This window comes from Chanodichthys erythropterus, chromosome 21, assembly GCF_024489055.1.
Source record: "Chanodichthys erythropterus isolate Z2021 chromosome 21, ASM2448905v1, whole genome shotgun sequence".
NCBI classification, from domain to species: domain Eukaryota; kingdom Metazoa; phylum Chordata; class Actinopteri; order Cypriniformes; family Xenocyprididae; genus Chanodichthys; species Chanodichthys erythropterus.
The window spans coordinates 12,851,896-12,863,956 of NC_090241.1; the positions used below are offsets into that span (position 1 = coordinate 12,851,896).

Consider the following 12,061-nt stretch of genomic DNA (forward strand, 5'->3'; position numbering starts at 1 on the left):
ATTCGTTAGTTTTACTCACGTTTTCGCCATTTCTCCTATTAATTCAGTTACGCAGCTGGTTCTTTTGCCACTCAGTCCAGCTGAGGGACCGCGTGTCACAATCACCAGTGAGAGTGCCCTATCAGCCACTAGAGGGCACTCCATCCCGGACTCTCATTTCCACCCATTGCATTCACTACATTACCCATAAGACACTTCCCTGGACTCATTAACCTCGTTCATTGCACCCAGCTGTTTTGTGTTTGTTCAGTAGTGTCTGTCTATTTAATCTCAGTTGTTTCTGTCCTCAGTTGTGGTTTGTTGTATTGTTACGTGCACTGTTTGTATTGCTGGCTTTTGTCTTTGTTTTTGTGGACTGATTATCTGGATTTTGACCTCTTGCCTGCCTTGGATTTACGTTTCTGGACTCCCCAATAAATACTTATGCTGCGCTTGGATCTACCATCTTGTTCTTGTGTGCAACCGTGACACCGCGGTTTTGGCGGGAAAGTGACGTTGATGCATACCCTCTATAGTTAGATGTGCCAATTTTAATTTGAAAGGTATGAAACAGCGGATTGATACGATTATTAATGTATAATGGTTATATTACATTATAAGAATCGTTTCCTCACACAATGGCATTGTACGACTTCTGAAGACTTGAAAATAATGCACAAAATAATGGACTACGTTTATTATCAGTTTATGGTGCGTTTTCATGTTATGGTGAGGAGCTGTTCCATGAAAAACAAGATAAAAATTAAATGATTAAGTGCTGGTTAAACGGCGGCAGAGTGTTGATTTAGTTATTTATTTATTTATTTTAATAATGTAAATTTTAGGCTTTGGTAAAGTGATGGAGTGAGATGGATCATGTAACAGGAACATCTGCAAATGATATGTAACACATTTATAAGTGATGAGTAGTTTAAACTTTAGGGGATGCAGAAAGTGTTATAAATTACTTGTATACATATACAAATAATTTGTTACAGGGAAGAAAGGTATATAAATGATATGTAACACATTTATAAGTGATGAACAGTTTACACTTTAGAATAGGGGATGCAGAAAGTGTTATAAATGACTTGTATACATATACAAATAATTTGTAACAGGTAAGAAAGGTCTACAAATGATACGTAACACATTTACAAGTGAAGAATAGTTTACACTTTAGAATAGGGTATGCAGAAAGCTTTGTAAATGATTTATTCATGTGTTTACACATCATCTATAACAGGTGTTGAACACTTTGTAGTGTATAGTGCAGTGTAAGTGCTGACTGGTGAGGGTATAGACAGCTGTCTTCTCTGACACACATGGATTGTTGAACTCTGAAGCATCTGAAGTGAGCTTCAGTGGAAGGTAAATCCGGATCAGAGGATGACTTCATCACTAGACCCCACACACTCCACACAGAACACAAGTCTGTGCTGATGAGTGAAAGGATTTAATATAATCCACTGGAATCACCTGATTGTAAGGCATTTATAAATGTTTATCCACTTCAAAACAAATAAATTACTCTTCTTAAAAATAGTGCTTTAGCACACCTGCATTTTTGTGCTTTTGAACACAGACCAGCTTACAACTTCATCAATAAATCATATACTGATAATTTACTAATGATAATTTACTAATACTCATTAACTAATCACTGATCATTAATTAATAAATTATAAATTACTTATAGCTAAATTAATAAAACATTTTTAAAATGTTAGTTTATCATTTATTAATCATATATGAATGTATATTCATGTTTTGTAAATGATTTGTTGAACATTATCTAATAATTTATAAATGACCTATAACTGAATTAATAAAACATTCATAAAATGTTAACATATCACTTATCAATCATTTATGAACATATAATCATGTTTTGTAAATGATTAGTTCATCATTAACTAATAATTTACAAGTGACTTATAACTGAACATTATTATAAAGTGTTACCGGAAAAGGTTACATCCATATATACACTAGGAATGAATCGTGTAATTTTTGGACAATAATATACTTTTTTATAATAACTTTTATAGTACTAGAATTCTACTATAATGGCTGAATGGATAAAAAACATATGTAACCCTTGTTCCCTGAAGGAGGGAATGGAGACTTACGCCGGAACTGACCGACAAATTGGGGATTGCTTTGAGTGACCAATCTACTTGGAGTGTAGATTGGTCTACAATACTTAGTGTATTGGCTCGTTAACTAAAACGAGCCATTGCACACTGGCATGCGATAATTGCGTCAAGCTGCTCTGTCCTGCTGCGGGGGTATAAATGAGCAGCAGGTGCATCGCATATTTGTTTTTCCACTGAGGAGCTGAGCTAGTGACTCGGCCATACAGCGGCGGTACAGTGACTGTGGCGATGGGACGTACGTGTCCGTTTGCATACTTGAGTAGGCCCTGGGGCCAGCTGTGTGCCAGTGCATCTATGCTGAGGGTCTCCTCGGTCAGGGAGTAAAACAGTTGGCAATGGGTCGAGTCCGGAGAGGCAAACGGGTCTACCTGCGTGGCTCCGAAGAGGTCCCATATCAGCTGGACTGCCTGCACCGCCAGTAGGATGTTGATCTGATGGCGCATTTCTGCTCTGCACAGAGGTGAAGTGGATGCCCCTGAACTTGGGGGGATGCTGGGTGAACTGAATCACATAGCTGAGTTTGATTGTACCGATGAGCCAGCGAGACGGGCTGGGGAGCGCTAGCCAGGCTCCCAGACACTGTTCAAGTGGGACCAATGGGACCACAGAAGATCCAGGTGTGGGACAGCAAAGTGGAACATAGGGACTCGACTTGGGAGGCATTGGGGTGGCCTGAAGTGGAGTCTGAGTGTGCTGGGCCACACTTACCTGGTTCCAGGGTGGGGCAGAGGGTGCATGAGAAGGCCTGGCGGCATCCTCTAACTGCATACTGCTGCCCGCTCGCAATAGAAGAGGGGAATGGGAGTGGCAAGGGATCTGTACTGCGTCGCACACTGCCATCCACTCCCTCTTGTGACCCAGAGATAGAGGAAACTGCTCTTTTGTTGAAAGGCAAAGGGGAGGGAGTTGTGCAGTCAAAATCCCCCGAAGAGCAGATCCTCACATCTTTGGGTTGCCCATCTCAGGGCCGCTTGCCCTTACGCCTGCCGCCTGGTTTTGGTGGGAGGCTGGATGGGTGGGGCACTCCTCCTACGGCCGGCCGACTGCTGCCTAGGTGGAGGCTACAAGCAGGCGGAGGCGCTGCAGCCGGCGACTGAGTGGAGGCAGCAGCTGGTCTCCGGGGCAGGATGTGCTTGATTGCCTCTGTCTGCTTCTGTGCTGCTGAAAACTGCTTGGCCAAGTTTTCAACAGCGTCACCAAAGAAGCTGGCCTCACAGACAGAGGCGTTGAGGAACCGAATCTGGGGGTCAGGGTCATGCATATCTGCCAGGTTCAGCCACAGGTGACCTGACCCAGGGAGCGTGCAGTGACTTTCGTCGCCCGTAGGGCAAGGTGTGTTGGTGTACGCAGTTCCAGCATAACACCTGGTTCTTAACTACCCTTGTGCAGTTCCTTGAGTGCTTTGGCCTGGTAGACCTGCAGGAGCACCATGGCATTCAGGGTGGAAGCGGCTTCTCCACAAGCTGTGTAAGCCTTGCCCGCCAGAGAGGATGTGGTGGTGTGGAAGAGGAGTGAGAGGCCCAATGAGGTTGACTCGGCAGGGTATTCCTCACTGTGATCTTCAGGTCACCTGAAGTAGGCTTCTTCTGAGGTGGCCCAGAAAAAGAACTAGACCAGGGAATATGCAAAGGGGCTTTACCTTGTTCGAGGTATCAGAGTCTAGACACCGCAATGGTCATTTTCATTTTCATTTATATAGCGCTTTTTACAATACAGATTGTTTCAAAACAGCTTCACAGTGATAATAGGAAAATTAATGGACAGAGATTGTTTTGGCTTTACAGCAGCTCTAGGAAAAATTTGTGTACTGTTCCCGCAGTAAGAACATGAGCCATCCATGAACGCCACTTCAGAGTGCCTATGGTCCAAGTATGTGAGGCAGTGATCATTACTGTCAGACAGAGCCAAGTAATGACTGCATCCAGAAATACATGGTTTGAATGCCATCTTGAAAAAGATGCAGGGTCAAACCGTGTAAGCCATGTAAGAACGACTCGTCTGAGTTAAACACTCTCAATAAATTTGCAGAGCAGGAACAACTCATCCACTCGGCTCTGAAGCGAAAAGCAAATATGCGACGCACATGCTGCTCATTTATACCCTCGCTGTAGGACAGAGAAGCTGATTGCAACTATCCCATGCCACTGTGCATTGGCTCGTTTTAGTTACACTCGAAGTAGATTGGTCTCTCGAAATGATGCCTAATTCGTCAGTCAGTTCCGACGTACATCGAATGTGACCGACTGAAAGGGAACTAAGAATTAACCAAGAAAAACTAAAATATTAACAATAATTAAAAAAAACTTCTGCAAGAAAGCAATTGATGCTTGAAGACTGTCCAGAAGAATTGGATGACACTTGTGTTCAATTCTCAGAACTTTTCTGAAAGCCAGATAACTTTTTAGTTCAGTATGCTTCACTTTTCCTCTTTTTTTTTCCTGGCTAATTTTCTCTTTATTTCAGGTCTGTCCCTGGTGGTTGGTCTGGTCTTGTATATATCCAGTATTAATGATGAGATGTTGAACAGAACGAAAACGAATGAAGCTTATTTCAGTTATAAATATGGCTGGTCTTTTGCTTTTGCTGCAGTCTCCTTCCTGCTTACTGAGGTAACATTTCTGCTTATCTTTCATCTTTGTGTATATATTGAAGACAGTGGGTCTCATTCACTAACTGTGCGTAAAATCTGTATTGATTCTTTTTTTAATAAATTAATTTACCAATCAGTTCACACTGAAATTGTTTAAATTTAGAACCAATACTCAAACTCATACTCATACTCGCAGTGGCTTAGTAAATATGTGTATATTGTTACGGATCCCTTGTTTCCCTGGACTCCATTTCCCAGTATCCTCCTGTCTCCACACCTGCACTCACTTCCCTCGTCAGCTCCTCATCATCACTCATCACCTGCACCTGGACTCTATTGTCAGCACTCCCCATATATTGCACTCACTCCCTGCACTCCTTGTCCGTTCTCTGTTTATGTTAGAGTTTGTATGGTGTACTCTGCCTTCGTTTACATTAAAGTATTGTATGTTTGTGGAAATCCGTGATCTGCCTCCTCTTTACACCAGCAACCGTAACATATATAAAGTATATTGTTTTGTGTATATATACATATATTACAGAATTACTTTCAGGTCAGATGTTTTTTCATCTCTTGATTCTCAATGGCAGGTTACCATGGACAATTCCAGTAAAGCTCCACCAAAACTGCTTTCACCACTCCCTCAGCGCTGGTTCACATTTGGGCTTATGCCCCAGTCATTAATTTAAAGACTGTTAAACAATACCTATAATTTATTCAAATAGATATTTATTTCCAGTTGGCTGGCTATCTTGATTGAGGGTGTCTTGATTAGGGAGCTCCTTGTTGGTCAGGACCCAGTGCGACTCTGCACAGTGGCACATTGGAAGGTGTATGCTTGGGAAGTAAATGATTGGACCTCAGTTTCTTCATTACCACCTGCTGTGTATGGATGCATTGGAGGGAACAAGAGAGATTGCAGTTATGTTTACTTGATAATTCAGTTTAAATATTTGGTAATACTTTATTTTGATGGTCCACTTTAGACATTCTACTAACTACTAGCTAGTAAAATGTCTAAAGAGGAATATCAAAATAATTTTAATTTGATTCACTTAAATAAAATTATTACTGTGTTGTGATTTGCTCCTGTATTAGGTCACTCTCTGCCTCCTAGAGTGCCACTCAAGATTGTAGCCATCCTTTCATCAAAATATCAGATGGTCTTGGTCCACCACGTTTCTTTTTTCCTTTGTTTGCACTGAAATTCTTCTTTTTGCATTAAACAACTTTATTTTTAACCTCTGCAACTGTCCAAATATTCGATGAATCTGCACCAGTGGCCTCCAGTACCACATTTCATGCTACTTATTTGCCCCTGCCTGTTACCCTTGTGGACACACTTTTGAACAGCATGTCTTTTCTTGCTTCCAACCTCAAAAGCAAGTAATTAATGAATGAGACTCAATGAGTATCCTAGATACCTAAAAGAAATGTAATATAAGTATGAAAAATCCACACAGTAATTAATGAATGAGACTCAATGAGTATCCTAGATACCTAAAAGAAATGTAAAATATTTTGATGTATTTTATTAATTTCACATATTCTTCAAACTTTCTCTGTCACCATCAGGCAGCAGGTGTGATGTCTGTCTACCTGTTTATGAAACGGTACACTGCAGAGGAGATGTACAGGCCACACCCGGGTTTCTACAGACCACGCCTCAGTAACTGTTCTGACTATTCTGGTCAGTTCCTGCATCCAGATGCCAGGGCTCGTGGACGCAGCCCCTCAGATATCTCCAGTGTAGCATCCCTCCAAATGAATTCAAACTACCCTGCCCTCCTCAAGTGTCCTGACTATGATCAGATGTCTTCATCGCCCTGTTGAGATAGCAAATGCACATTAGTGATATCTGAGAAGGAGAGAGCTCTACAGCTAAATCTCAAAGATGCTGTGCCCAGAAATGGCTTTGACACTGGAGATCATGTGTGTTTGGACGTTATTTACTTGTCTTTGAGAGCTTTCAGTACCAATGCAGTTTAATACATCAGTTGATGGTATCATGTTATTTGCAGTGCACCGCACTGATGTGCAGCAAATAGTAGTTATCTCTGCCTTTTTCTTAAAGGTGTGGGTTTTATTTTAGAATATTTTCATTCAAACAGTTAGTTGGTTCTTTGCAATATGTTTTAAAAAAAATAAATAAATCTAGAAATGATGGTATAAAATAAGTATTTAAATTATTGAAATGATTGACTCATGGTAGCCATGGACCGGCATGCCTGGTCGTTAAAGCACTTACTAGAAAATAATATAATGTGACTCACCATTAATATGCACTTGTTATTAATAACCATAACACAGAGCTTAAATATTGATGTTTTATGTTATTTTAATGTGTTTTGGTGTCACTGAGGAGACTGGCTGTGGTCTTTAGATTAAGATGTGTTTGATATGAATGTTAATATTATTATAGACTTCTAGACTATTCTAGATTATTTATTTTATTTATTTTTATTTTATTTTATTTTATTTTATTTTTTTATTTTTTTGTTACACTTTATTTTGATGGTCCGCTTTGGACATTCTCTTGACTGTAAGTTACCTTGCACCTACATGCCAACTAACTCTCAATAGACTATTAGTTTAGTATCAGTAGGCCGTTATGGGTAGGGTTAGTAGAATAAGGGATTCGGGTTAATAGAATAAATTGACATGTACTTGCAGAGTTACTTAAATTCAGGCGAATGTCTGTTGGGGAGGGGGGCATCAAAATAAAGTGTTAGCAGATATTAAGTACACAGTCTACTAATACTCTATTAAGAGTTAGTCGACATGTAGGAACAACTTTACTTATTGTCAACAAAATGTCTAAAGCACACAATCAAAATAAAGTTACTTTTTGTTATATGCTAGTGCTTTACATTCTGATCTGATCAGAAAATCAACACATCAGTGATACAGAGACAAAATTTGTTTTGATTACACTCTAAAAAATGTTGGGTTAAATATGGATAAACCAAGCAATTGGGTTGTTTTCACCCAGCCATTTTTTAAACCAATTTTGGGTTAATTTTAAGCTAGCCATATAGTAATTTTTAATCAATAGTTTAGTTAAATAAACTGCTTCACAAACGAGTGTCATGGATTTGCACAAAACATGATGGCACCTGTTAGTCGATGAGTTGAATCAACTCCACAGCAACTAAATTTATCCATTAACCATTCAGAAATGTCCAGTTGCACTTCTTCCTGAGTCTCTCCATTAGTGTCCCACTCCGGTTTGAACAATGTAAGGCTGAACATTGTTACTGACACTCGTCATTTTGGCTGCATGAGATTCTCCAGCTTTGTTGTTGTTGTTGAGCAACCAAAGCGTGAGCTGTTAAAGCTCCGCCCTCTTTTGAAAAGCGTACGCATTTGCATTTAAAGAGATGCACACAAAAACTGCATGTTTTTGTTCACACCCAAATAGTTGCAAATTTGACACGCTATAATAAATGATCTGTGGGGTATTTTGAGCTGAAACTTCACACACATTCTGGGGACACCAGAGACTTATATTACATCTAATATTACAATTATATTACATCTAATATTACATCTTTAACTAAACCGGCAGGTTTGTCCATATTTAACCCAACTTTTTTGGTTGTTTTTAACCCAGCATTTAGAGTGTATTATAAGAAATAAATACTGTATTATTGATTGTTTCACTGTGGTATATATTATAAAAAGAATAAACATGTAAAATTCTATGTATGTTTTATAATAAATTTCTCCACTGTATATATTTTCCAATTGTTATGATTTATGTATTACAAATGATTATAGATTAATTACAGTTTGCCCTCTTTATTATGAAAGAGAGAGTTGGCCTATTGTACTCTTACATGATTTAATCAAAATAAGCTCTGTCATCTTCTTGTATATACCATCCATTGCTAGTTGAATTTGTCTGAAAACAAAGAGCCAGTAAAAAACAAAAGCTTAAAATAAGAACATATACTGTATATTCTATTAGTCATGCTCAAGATGGCAAAGCATCTCACCCAAGGGAAAATTTTATTCCAATTTTTGGCTGTTAAATTTCGTTAATTTTATAGTTTATGATTTCAAAACAGCTATGTGAATATCACAATGAAGGATTGCCAGAGGAAAGAATAGGAGTTAATTTCTCTGGTAGTCTGAAATGTACAGCACATCAAATAATTTTTGCCGCTTTCTTCTTAAAGTCATCGTCTTTTTTTTTTCTTTTTTCTTTTTTCAGAACATAACACTGTTTCATTTAACTTTTGTACATATGGGCCATAAATGTGTTTAATATATAAATATGTTAGAGACTTCTGTATTGATGTTACACTATACTAATGTGTAGCCGCTGTGTAGCAAGTGTGTGTAATACGAAATATTTTACATGATTTTAAAAGGTACACTATAGAGAAGTTAACATTTATTTCTTAATTAGGAATTAATTTCTTAGAAAAAACTCTGTCAAAAACTGTATTCTTTTCTTACCCAATCTCACCACAATAAGCTTACAATAATGATATACAGGTGCTGGTCATATAATTAGAATATCATCATAAAATTTATTTCACTAATTCCATTCAAAAAGTGAAACTTGTATATTATATTCATTCATTACACACATACTGATATATTTCAAATGTTTATTTCTTTTAATTTTGATGATTATAACTGACAACTAAGGAAAATCCCAAATTCAGTATTGCAGAAAATTTGAATATTGTGAAAAGGTTCAATATTAAAGACACCTGGTGCCACACTCTAATTGGCTAATTAACTCAAAATACCTGCAAAGGCCTTTAAATGGTCTCTCAGTCTAGTTCTGTAGGCTACACAATCATGGGGAAGACTGCTGACTTGACAGTTGTCCAAAAGATGACCATTGACACCTTGCACAAGGAGGGCAAGACACAAGTTCATTGCAAAAGAGTATAATGGACAATCCATTACCTGGTTTTATTATTGTATTTTAGCTCCGTTATTATTATTATTGTTTTCCTAGTGTGTAGTGGGTAAAGCAATGGTAGTACCACTAGGAGCAGCTTGAGGGCGCTAGTGCCTGGAGGTAGCCAGCATATAAGCCTGGCCACCATAGAAGAAATCATGGTTTTAACTCAAGCTACCTGCTTGCTCTTCTAATTGCTCTTCTAATGTCCTTTGTTGAGAACTGAGTTTCTGCTCTACTAAAGGACTTTATTTGTGTCATGTGTAATATCATGGTGTTCATTGTGGGAGCACTTCCAGTTTAAGTCAAGCTGGTAGTGAGGCTACAGATCAAGGCCTTGACTCCAAAAACGACGTTGAAGGATTATCTCTCATTGTGGATAATAGGACTTTAAACATTGCATCGCACTCAAATAACCTGGTGGATTTAAAGCTCATTTCATCTTCATCACATCTTTCAACTCATCAAAAGACTGGACTAACGCTAAGTTTACTTCAACTTTCTGACTCATTTAAAAGACTTTCATTCATTGACTTTGTGGCACATGTAAATAAGCACTTGTGGGAGTAATAAAATAGGTTTCAAGATCATTTGTTTTGTGAAGAGATTTTATCAGTACATGTCAAATCTGCTGAACCCCTCAGAGTGACATCTAAAAAAAAAATCAAAGGAGGTGTTACAAGAGGCTGGCTGTTCACAGAGCTTTGTGTCCAAGCACATTAATAGAGAGGTGAAGGGAAGGAAAAGATGTGGTAGAAAAAAGTGTACAAGCAATAGGGATAAATGCACCCTGGAGAGGATTGTGAAACAAAACCCATTCCAAAATATGGGGGAGATTCACAAAGAGTGGACTGCAGCTGGAGTCACTGCTTCAAGAACCACTATGCACAGACGTATGCAAGACATGGGTTTCAGCTGTCACATTCCTTGTGTCAAGCCACTCTTGAACAACAGACAGCGTCAGAAGCGTATCGCCTGGGCTAAAGACAAAAAGGACTGGACTGCTGCTTAGTGGTCCAAAGTTATGTTCTGATGAAAGTAAATTTTGCATTTCCTTTGGAAATCAGGGTCCCAGAGTCTGGAGGAAGAGAGGAGAGGCACACAATCCATGTTGCTTGAGGTCCAGTGTAAAGTTTCCACAGTCAGTGATGGTTTGGGGTGCCATGTCATCTCCTGGTGTTGGTCCACTGTGTTTTTTGAAGTCCAAGGTCAACGCAGCCATATACCAGGAAGTTTTAGAGCACTTCATGCTTCCTGCTGCTGACCAACTTTATGGAAATGCAGATTTCATTTCCAACAGGATTTGGCACCTGCACACAGTGCCAAAGCTACCAGTACCTGGTTTAAGGACCATGGTATCCCTGTTCTTAATTGGCCAGCAAACTCGCCTGACCTTAACCCCATAGAAAATCTATGGGGTATTGTGGAGAGGAAAATGCGATATGCCAGACCCAACAATGCAGAAGAGCTGAAGGCCACTATCAGAGCAACCTGGGCTCTCCCGAGCAGTGCCACAGACTTATCGACTCCATGCCAAGCCGCATTGCTGCAGTAATTCAGGCAAAAAGAGCCCCAACTAAGTATTGAGTGCTGTACATGCTCATACTTTTCATGTTCATACTTTTCAGTTGGCCAAGATTTCTAAAAATCCTTTCTTTGTATTGGTCTTAAGTAATATTCTAATTTTCTGAGATACTGAATTTGGGATTTTCCTTAGTTGTCAGTTATAATCATTAAAATTTAAGAGAAATAAACATTTGTAATATATCAGTCTGTGTGTAATGAATAAATATAATATACAAGTTTCACTTTTTGAATGGAATTAGTGAAATAAATCAACTTTTTGATGGTATTCTAATTATATGACCAGCACCTGTATATTCAGTGTTGGGTTTGATACTTCATGTCCTTAAACAAAGAAAAAAAGGTCCAGCTTCCATGACAGCAGATATATTACTTACTAGTCAGGAGAACATATATAATTTCTAACTTGTCATATCTGTTCTGATATGGAAAACATAAGCAAACATACCTCAATCCATCAGATTTATCTGCAGAAGAGCGATTCTTGACCACAACTAATGTAAACATTTTCCTCCATATTCAGAGAAACTTTTAATTGTTTTAACTACAGGTGGATACAGGAATCCCAGAAATTCATAGTATACCTTAATCTGCTTTTATAAATTTAGAAAAAGTATGTACAGAATGTATATTTTTCAAGTACAAAAGGTTTACACATAAAAATTCTGTCATTATATACTCATCTTCATGTCATTTCAAATCTGTATGGCCAACTTTGTTCTGTGATTCAAAAGATATTTTAAAAGTCACTAGGGTAAAAACAACATTGGACCCAAATGACTTTCACGGTATGAAAAGAAAAAAAAAAAACAGACATTGTTCAAAGTA

At 38.5% G+C, this 12,061-nt stretch overlaps 2 protein-coding genes across 4 annotated transcripts in view; one reads left to right on the forward strand and one right to left on the reverse strand.

Moving 5' to 3' along the window:
• Positions 1–6,561, forward strand: part of cacng5a (calcium channel, voltage-dependent, gamma subunit 5a) — a 28,071-nt gene extending 21,510 nt beyond the window's left edge. Inside the window, exons 7-8 of the mRNA XM_067373327.1 lie at positions 4,602–4,747; positions 6,304–6,561. Of these exons, the coding sequence (XP_067229428.1) occupies positions 4,602–4,747; positions 6,304–6,561 (404 nt within the window). The remainder of the gene's footprint in view (positions 1–4,601; positions 4,748–6,303) is intronic.
• The window catches only part of cacng1a (calcium channel, voltage-dependent, gamma subunit 1a), a 74,624-nt gene that overhangs the window by 21,566 nt on the left and 40,997 nt on the right, over positions 1–12,061 (reverse strand). The window contains exon 5 of one of the 3 annotated variants that reach the window (XM_067373329.1): positions 6,462–6,554. The exons of the other annotated variants lie outside the window; for them this stretch is intronic. The gene's annotated coding sequence lies outside the window, so the exon portion shown is untranslated. Of the gene's footprint in view, positions 1–6,461; positions 6,555–12,061 lie in introns of those variants that run through there. 3 annotated transcript variants of the gene reach the window in all.